The sequence below is a fragment of the Silene latifolia genome, chromosome 9, assembly GCF_048544455.1.
Source record: "Silene latifolia isolate original U9 population chromosome 9, ASM4854445v1, whole genome shotgun sequence".
Taxonomy (NCBI): domain Eukaryota; kingdom Viridiplantae; phylum Streptophyta; class Magnoliopsida; order Caryophyllales; family Caryophyllaceae; genus Silene; species Silene latifolia.
This window is the reverse complement of record NC_133534.1, coordinates 4335008-4345245: the sequence shown is the minus strand read 5'-3', so window position 1 is coordinate 4345245 and position 10238 is coordinate 4335008. Positions and strand designations below refer to the sequence as shown.

Genomic DNA, 10238 nt, shown 5'->3' with positions numbered 1-10238 from the left:
CCAAATTAAACAAAAACCCAGAAAATCAGATTTACTAAATTGCCCAAAAGTGGACATGGATATGATGGTTGACTGCGTGTAGCTGCAATTCCTATCCGATCGTGTCGCACATTAATGCTTCTTGTATTATTGACTGAATTGCCCAAAGGGCTAACCATTAGGGTACCAATGATTATGCTTTTTGGACTACTAAGTATTGCAGTGCACTAATATGTCTGCAAATTACGTTTTAGAAACCAATCCCTCTTCGTCTTCTCTCAATCTCTCTTGTGTGCTTATCCCCAAATATAACCCTAATATCATTCATTTTGCGGATTTTTTTTTCATGTTTTCGCCTATATCATCTGTTGATTTTGGATCTTGATGACTTGATAGACGCTGCTTCATCGCCTCGAGATTCAAAGCTTACTGATTTTTAATGTTCATCTGTATTTTTTATAATTTTAGTAGATATTGATGTGAATTGAACGGGATTTTGTTGATTTTGTCTTGATTTTGGTTGATTTTGTCTTATTGCTTTGTGATTGAGGGGTGATTACTCTTGCCCAGATTGTTTAAGCATATTAATTTCTCAAGCTCCTTTGTCGCAATCTATGAGGAGATTTTCTGGGTTTTGTTTTTATTTTTGTCTTGATTAATGAGGTAAAATGGGTTTTGTTGATGTTCAAACTGAGGAGAGGATGAGTGATTTTAGATAGATGAATATGATGATAGGTTATGTGAACCGGCTGTCCAAGTCTCCCTTCCCTAAGTTCGGTGAAAGTTAAATGAGTCAATAGTTCAGATTATTCTCAGTTAAACGTTAGTATAGATTAATACAAGAAGGGGAGGCATAGTTTGGATTATTCCTATGAAATAACCCTAAAATTTACGGACAATACCAACACACATAAAACCATATAAATACACTGCACTTGTCTATTCTCTCCTCATTCGTCGGCATAATAACGACTCTCTCTCTAATTCTCTCTGCTTCTCCTTCACATTCTTCCTCCCTCTCGCTTCTCAGATCTATCATCTCACTAAAATTCATCATTTTTCTCCTTTTTCCTTTCAAAGTTACAATCTTTTCATCATTTTATTGCTGAAATTCACCAAAAGGTATAAACTTTATATGATTTAGCATTGTTTTTTGTTCTGTTTGTTGTTTGTTTCATCAATTTTGATTGTTTTTCGGCTAATTTTTTGTGGGTATCGGTTAATTTGAACTGTTGTTGTGTGAATTTTAGTGGGTATGTTTTGTTTTGGCTTGCATTGTTGTTGTTTCACTGAATTTGATCTGATCTTGGTGTCGAAAATGGCGGGTTTTTGTGAGCGGAATTTTGAACAAACGTATGGAAATGACTCCAAATTACGGAGTAGATCTGGTGTAAATACTTAAATTTATGTAAATTTTGTTTCATAATTCAGTGTGCATACGTATAGAAAATGGTGATTATGATTACACTGGTACAGTTGCTCTCACTTTGATAAATAGTACTCCCCATTCCGAATCATTTGTTTACATTTGATTAAATTATCGTCACAAAGAATAAAAAAGGTGAACAAATGAATGGGACGGAGGAGAACTATGTACATTTTTGCTGTTTCATGTTAAGATCATTGGATCTTCACTTAAAATGGCTTTTTTTATGATTTTGTTCTTAGATCTATTAATGTTTAGAATTTCCTCATTTTGTTGATAATTTTATACTCCTTATTTGATACAAAAACTATGTTGCTTGGACTCGGTTAGAAGCGTGTCATGTTTTTGGTCTAAAATGAAGTGTCCAAGTGTCCTACCCATATCCGAATGTCAAGTGTCTAGTGTCTGAAGAGTCGGAGCAACATAACTAATAACAAAAATCTTATGAGCTTTATGCCAATGCTAGGTCGCCAGTCGCCACCTGGTGTTACTGATTATCGGGACTACCCCTCACGTGCCCTTATGTAGGGTCCATCATTTTAATGGACCCTAAATGTTGTATGTGAGATGGTGGTACCATGTACCGACACTTGGTACCACCGAGGTTGGTGTCATCTCATTTTCCTATTAGAGTTACGAATTTTGAATCGTGTATCAGGAGACAGTGGTACATTTGGTAGATGTTGAGACCACTTAGGTAATGGCCCCGCAATGTTTTTCGGTAGGGTGCAAATTGATTGTTTTGTGGTTGCTCATTTCTGTTGTTTCCTGTTTTTGGATCTGATACAAATTGTGCTCTTTGCCCTTAATGTACCCTCGAGGCTCAAAGTAAGTTTATACACCGACAAAATATTACTCCGTATTTTTAAATTTTTTAAGATTCAGACTGTCAAAAATCAATATGTGAGATCCATCATCCTTTACCCTCGTGATTGATTACTAAGCAAAGTTTGAAGTCGAGTCTTGAAAATGTTGCATACAGTCAAGGATAAAGTCGGTCTAATGGATCAGATTCAATTGCTACGAATGTAACTTTTTCTGTGTGATTATATGATGCTAAACAGGTTATAAGGCAACAAAAGATGGTGAAGATATGCTGTATTGGTGCCGGCTATGTTGGTGGCCCAACGATGGCGGTCATTGCATTCAAGTGCCCTGAAATCGAGGTTGCTGTTGTGGATATCTCTGTTCCAAGAATCAATGCTTGGAACAGTGATGTGCTTCCGATCTATGAACCTGGTTTGGACGAGGTTGTTAAGAAGTGCCGAGGGAAAAACCTCTTTTTTAGCACTGAGGTCGAGAAGCATGTTTGTGAGGCTGATATTGTCTTTGTATCAGTCAACACCCCAACAAAAACTCGGGGTCTTGGGGCTGGCAAAGCAGCTGACTTGACGTATTGGGAGAGTGCTGCACGTATGATTGCAGATGTGTCGAAATCCAGCAAGATTGTTGTTGAAAAATCGACAGTCCCCGTCAAAACAGCTGAGGCTATTGAAAAGATCCTAACCCACAACAGCAAAGGCATCAACTTCCAGATTCTTTCAAACCCGGAATTTCTTGCTGAGGGTACTGCCATCGATGACCTCTTCAAGCCTGACAGGGTTCTAATTGGAGGACGGGAAACTCCCGAGGGTGCTAAGGCAGTCAAGACCTTGAAAGATGTCTATGCTCATTGGGTGCCTGAAGACAGAATCATTTGCACCAACCTATGGTCAGCTGAGCTGTCAAAGCTCGCTGCCAATGCTTTCTTGGCACAAAGGATCTCGTCTGTGAATGCCATGTCAGCACTTTGTGAAGCGACTGGAGCTGACGTGGCTGAGGTTTCTCATGCTGTTGGTAAGGACACTAGAATCGGATCAAAGTTCTTAAATTCAAGTGTCGGGTTTGGTGGGTCTTGCTTCCAGAAGGATATCTTAAACCTGGTTTACATCTGTGAATGCAATGGACTTCCTGAGGTTGCTCATTACTGGAAGCAGGTCATCTTGATGAATGATTACCAAAAGACCCGTTTTGTGAACCGTGTTGTTGCATCCATGTTCAACACCGTTGCTAATAAGAAGATTGCTATCCTCGGTTTTGCCTTCAAGAAGGATACCGGTGACACCAGGGAAACCCCGGCCATTGATGTTTGCAAGGGTCTCTTAGGCGACAAAGCCCAATTGAGCATTTACGACCCTCAAGTATCCGAAGACCAGATCCAAAAAGATTTATCCATGAAAAAATTCGACTGGGACCACCCTGCCCATCTTCAGCCTACAAGCCCTACCGCCATCAAACAACTTAACGTTGTCTGGGATGCTTATGAGGCCACCAAGGATGCTCATGCAGTCTGCATCCTAACTGAGTGGGATGAATTCAGGAAACTCGACTACGAGAAGATTTACAACAGTATGCAAAAACCTGCATTCATTTTCGATGGAAGAAATGTCGTCGATGCTGAGAAGATGAGGAAAATCGGGTTTATCGTGTACTCCATCGGTAAGCCGCTTGATGCATGGCTTAAGGACATGCCTGCTATTGCTTAAAAAAACTAGAGAAGGGCTTTCTGGGTAGTGTGGTGTTTTCTTGGAAGTAGATTGAAGAGATTTTAACATCTTATATGTTTGATCTTTTGGCCTATTATTAAAATTCGAGACCGTCTTATAAGAGAATTAGTATGATGAAGGTTTTATATTTCTGCATGTATCAAATCACAGGATTTGTATACTAGTGCAGAATCTAAGTTTGTTTGTTTGTATTAGTTTTTCTATTGGTATTATTAATAAATTTGAGATTTGTTCCATTAATTTTTTAATTCTAAATAGTAGAAAAAATATTGAGTCAATGATTCACCTGAATCTATGTTTTGAAACTTGTCCTAATGTCATGTTGATATGAAAACAGGTCTGCCTTGTGGTATATTCTTTGCCCGGTCCCGATTTCTTATTTAAGACGGATATTATTTTAAACTTAAAATGGGTTGAATAATATAAATAATAATATAAATAAATAAGATAAAAATAGAATGCTCGGTGATATTAACAGGGCAAGGTTTTAAACTTAGCGGGGGAGAAAAAAAGCTTAAAATCGAAGAAGTTAAAATTACAACTAAAAATTTCAAAATTTCTTCTGTCAGTGGTGACGAACGTCCGTCCTAGCCTTCCCCTAGCTAAACCAATGTCTAAAAATTAGTAAAAAGTCTATCTTATTTATATAAGTGGTGTTATTTAACTCGTTTTAATTTTAAAACGTACATGTTTGTCTTAAGGAAAACCTACCCGTTATCGTTATTTTTAGTTGTGATGTTGGTCAACCAGCAATATTTTTCTACCCAAGCTACTAAAATATGAATTTACGACTGAATTGCAATCTACCAGAACTAAAAAAAAAAATCACTTTTGACATTCTCCTTGGATATTAGGCTACAAATCATGATCGCAAATTCACCATTAGGCTAGAAATCACAATCATACTGAAGTTTTAACTAACATAATCAATGCACTTTATAAGGATTTTTTTTTAAAAATTTTTGCAAGCATATGAAGATTCTTAAGGTGACACAAATCCACAATTACTAAAAAGTAAACCCGCTTTATTAGAGATTTTGGGTTTATTTACATTTTAAAACACATTTATTTATTTTCATGTTCTGGTCTTACATATATGAATGCTATATTTAAGCTATTTTCATACGAAGTAAAAAAAATGCACCATTTCATAAGACCATACCACGATACAAGGGATCACACGATTCACACCGGCGAGAAAACTCAAGATTATATAATAATTCGGTCTGATAAAAATATGTTAATTAATATGACCAGCATAAAATGAAGATATCCCCAAAAGATATAGGATTCATTTATTTTATATTTTAAACTCCATTTTGAAATTTGACAAGTTATTTATCAATTATGAGTCGATAATTGATCAACACACAATTATGCATCTTTAGGAAATAAAGGAGACAATATACATTTCATTATTACAATAGTCCGCTTTTCCATATGTCATTCCTATACGCGTAAAAATGTTTATATTTAGGTCATTTATCACTAAGTTTTCCAATGTATTTGTACAATTTCTCAAAATCAATGTGATATTTTTATTTTTAACTAAGAAAAGGTATTTTTTTTGTTTTCTTAAAATCTTCAAACTCGTCCTCATCCTCAACAACAACAAATCTCAAAATCTTCAAAGGATAACATGTGTTCAATTCATCATAAATTCAGTTTGATCTCCTACTAACTTTTTTTTTGGTTTCCATGCATGGAATTCCACTATGGACCATGGACTATGGTGAATTGGTGATACAAAAGTCATAGATGTGACTTTTCCCAAATTAATTACTTGCTCATCACCGTTACATTCATTCACAATACTCATTAATATAGTCATTAACTCATTTTTTTGATATTTGGCATAAAAAAATATCGACTAACTTAACTGGTAAAGTTATGAGGGCTTTTAGGCCTATTCTTTCTTGCTTAATTTCAACCCATTTCAGTTCAGTTCAACTATTTAATTAGTTTAGTTAATAAGTTCAGCTTTAGTCAGTTTTGTTCAGCCGGTCTCTTCACAAAATTAACTCTTACTTCACCTCTATTTACTTCAGTTCAGTTCAGCTCAACTCTATTCAACTTAGTTCAGCTCGTTTAAACCGAAAAGAGCATGACCTTACTCATTACCTGAGTTTAAAACTTGTCAGCGTCATATCCGTCCTTATAGCTAGCTTTAAAAAAAAATGGCTTAAGAAAACTAAACAAAGTTGGTCTACAAGTATGTAATACATACTCCTTAGTAATTATATTTTCAACTTTTAGATTTTAAAGGAGTTGAGAAGCTTGAGAATTTTAGATAAGACAACTATTTTACCGATTTACATTTAAAATTAATGTTCGTGTTGCTAATATATGAGGACACACAAATTCGATTCATAAAAAATAAATCACAAATTCACATATAATTTATTTATTTTTTGCAAAACTTCTTACTTACATACGTTACTTTTTTGTTTCATTGTCTTAATTATTAAAGATCATAAAGTCACCAAAAAATTACTCCATACTCGGTAACTTTCAACACTCCATTTTAAGGTAGGCAAGTTTGACTACAATAACCGAGATCCTAATTACTAGCCTGAGTTGAAAATACATTTACCATTTTACCCCTTCCTCAGATTCAAAGCTTAACAAACTTCACATAAACAAACAAACTACTTACATTTTTTCCAAATTAAATTTTATTTTTGTATGAGTAAATTACATGGAAATTAATATTGAAAAAAATGAAATACAAAAAGAGTAATGGATCTATTTTTAGAGCTTTTTTTTTTAAAAAAAAAAATTCTTAAAACTAAAGTAATTTGTGATTTTTTTTCCTTTTAAAAAAAATTGTTTATCAAAATAGGTCTTTTTATGTTCTGTTTGATAAAATATTATAATAGATAATTTAAAAATGGCTTCTAACTAAAACCTGAAAGAATAATACGAAGTAAAAATTAAAGGTAGCTGAAAAATGAAAATGTAATTTTAGGCAATGATCATAAGTTAACTAATTATTTTAAACTAAAATGTTTGGCAAATTTACCGAAAAGTACAGTACCTTTTTTTTTAAAAAATAAAATAAATAAATTAACTATCGTTGTCAAATTGGAAACAAATTAAAGTTGTCGAGACAGCGGTACAAAATGACCAAGCATCGACACATCACCGAACAAATCATCGAAGATATTGGTAAACGAATGCCAAATCTACATAAACTCATTTTCGATACACATATTAATTGTACAGTAGATCTCTTGAGAGACAGTCTCTCAATAAACTTACTGAAAAACCAATTGTAAAATGAAAAAATAGTACAAAAAATAGATTGCTTAGGAAATCAGAAACTTTTATCTCATTTCCGATATGAATATTAGTATACCTGGTAGAAACTGACCCGACAGGCCGACACCTAAACTTAACCCGAACTTGAATGTCCTGACTTAAATGTTTATTGTAGCAAGCTGATCAAGTAATCATCATATATCTTTTAATAACTTGAAAATAACGACCCTAATTCTTGCAAAATCCAATTGACTCGGTCTGAAATGACCGGAAACCGGCAAATTAACCAATTTGAATAATATTTAACCCGTAGACCGTTATACACTTGGGTCGAAAATAGTCATCCTAAGAAAGATCAACTGTTTTCCATAATATATTTCCAATTACACCCAATTTTTTTCACTATTTTTTTTTTACCATTTAAAAAAAAAAAGTTTTCATTCTATTTACATGGGTCGGATCCTAAACCTTTTACAAAACAAAAAAAAAAAAAAAAAAAAAAAAAAAAAAAAAAAAAAAAAAAAAGTCACATCTCAAACTTTGATATTTCCTGGTCATACTCTTCTCATACATCAATTAGCATTAAATTTCGTGATCCATTTTTACCAAATTTTGAGCTCTCCACAACTCTCTTCACCTTTTTACTCCTTTTTTTTTTTCACTAATGTAGCTTCAATCTTTTTTACTCAAAACTCCTAAAAAATTCAATCTTTTTTGCTTAAACTCCCCAAAGATCCAATCTTTATAATCCTAGTGACAATCATCAACGTCCGACACACAAACACAATAAAAGTAAGCAATACGATTATTATAATATGGAGGAATTTAAGCATGTTTGTAGAATTTGCAAGAAAAGATTTCCAAGTGGTAAATCTTTAGGTGGGCATATGAGGTCTCATGTTATTGCTGAAGCAAGAAAAAATAAACTCTTGAATCTTCAAAATAATAATAAAGTTTCAAACTTTATTGTTAATAACCATGTTAATGATGATGATGATGATCATGAAGATGATGATGATGATGATGTTGATGAAGAAGATGATCATGAAATCAACAGGAATTCAGGGTATGGTCTTAGAGAAAATCCCAAAAAAACTTGGAGAATTGTTAATTCTAATTATAATTATAATTATAATATTAGTAGTAATAATCATAATATTAGTAATAATAATGATAAAAATCAAGAGAAATTGAGGGTATGTGATCAATGTGGAAAAGGGTTTAATTCTATGAAAGCATTATGTGGGCATATGAGTATTCATTCTAATAATAATAATAATAATAATATGAGTACTGATTTTCGCAGTACGCATTTTAATAATAATAATAATAATAATAATAATAATAATAATAAAAATGAAGATGATGAAGATGAAGATGATAATTCATGGTGTAGTGATAGTATTGATCAACTTTATTTAGCTATGGATTCTCATTCTTCTGATAATATTAATAATAATATTAATTCTAAGAGATTAACAAGATCTTCTGTGAATGTTAATGGTGGTGGGAGTTCATCTAATCATTCTGAGATTGATCAGTTAGAGCAGGAGGAAGTAGCAATGTGTTTGATGATGTTATCAAGGGATTCATCTGGTAGTAATTATAAGAATAATGGTAATGGTTTCGAGTTTCGGGTTTCAGAGTCATCTGATAATAATTCTGTCATTTTAGAAGGTGGGTTGAAAGTTGGAAGAGTAGTGATTAAGGGTAAAAGTCATGAAATGGTGAATTCTGATTCCGGGTATTTTGAGTATGGTGCTAAAGAGCTTGAATCTGATGCTTCTGTTGATGGGTTTGTGAGAAATAAGAGAAAGATTCGAGATTTGGGTGAATCTAATGAGAATTACTCGAGTAAAAAGATCAGAAACGATTATTTTCACTCGAGTAATAATACTGATACTAATACTAATACTAATACTAATACTAACAATCGCAAGTATCAGTGTCCGATATGCAACAAGAGTTACAAGACACATCAAGCATTAGGCGGTCATATAATTAGTCATAGGAAAAACGGTGAGAATAGTTTTGAAACTAGCAGTAAGAAGGGAAATGCATCAAAGAAAGTGAAAGGTCACAAATGTCCATTTTGTCTTAGAGTTTTCAAGTCTGGCCAAGCATTGGGAGGTCATAAAAGGTCTCATATGATGGGAAGCAACAATGTTGTGTTGCATTCGACTCCGGTTGTTGAACCGGAACCCGAGTTGAAGCAGCCATTAATTGATCTTAATCTTCCTGCTCCTTTGGAGGAAGAGGCTAGTGGTAATTCCCAGTTTATGTCTTGGTAGGTTGAAGGTTTTTTGTTGGAATTTTTTTGTATTTTTGGAGTTTTCCTTATTGCACAAAAAATAGACAAAAAGGGAGATATTCTGAAGGTGGGTCATGTCATATAATGGGTACCACTGGATCAGTGGAAAGCAGATCATGTGTGTACTGTACACAGTTGCATGCAGTTTGGCTAGTTGGAAAATGAGACAGCCTTGTCCGGTAATATCGAGTTTCAGTACCATTTTCCCACCTGCACCGCTAGAGAATGTGGGTGGTACATTTTGAAGGTAACTCTTCCATTGGCAGCTTAATCTGGTAATATCGAGTTTCAGTACCATTTTGTCACAATGTAGGCAATTGTTCCATTGGCTGTTTACTGGTCGGAAAAAAAAAAGCCGAATTTTGGTTGCACATTAGCTGTAATTTTTTTTTTTCGTTTCGGATTTAATTAATTCTATGATCAGAACATACATATCTACTAGTATTATCTTAGTATTACATTGATTCTTTGATGCTGTTTTATGTTATTAAATAATTGCTTTGAATCCTTCATGTGGTAAGCTGAAGTCATTTTTTTAATGTACTCTCTTCGTCCAGGTCATTCGTTTACCTTTTTTATTTTTATTTTAGGGTGTCTCAGTCAATTTTTTACTTTTCTATTCATCAACGCTCAATTTGGTTTTACTAGTCATCAAATAATTGGTTATTTTCTCTTTTCTTAATGTTTAATCAAAGATAAATAAATGATCAGGACG

General features: G+C 33.6%; 2 protein-coding genes across 2 annotated transcripts; both read left to right on the top strand.

Annotated features, from left to right (window-relative positions):
• Window positions 1–902: 902 nt before the first annotated feature.
• On the top strand, window positions 903–4187 carry LOC141598783 (UDP-glucose 6-dehydrogenase 5-like). Its single transcript, XM_074418554.1, has 2 exons — window positions 903–1101; window positions 2470–4187. The coding sequence occupies exon 2, from the start codon at window positions 2488–2490 to the stop codon at window positions 3928–3930; it is 1443 nt and encodes a 480-aa protein (XP_074274655.1). The 5' UTR covers window positions 903–1101; window positions 2470–2487; the 3' UTR covers window positions 3931–4187.
• A 3551-nt stretch (window positions 4188–7738) lies between these two features.
• On the top strand, window positions 7739–9981 carry LOC141602358 (uncharacterized). Its single transcript, XM_074422654.1, has one exon. It carries the CDS (start codon window positions 8028–8030, stop codon window positions 9501–9503), a length of 1476 nt encoding a protein of 491 aa, XP_074278755.1. The 5' UTR covers window positions 7739–8027; the 3' UTR covers window positions 9504–9981.
• The last annotated feature ends 257 nt before the right edge of the window (window positions 9982–10238 follow it).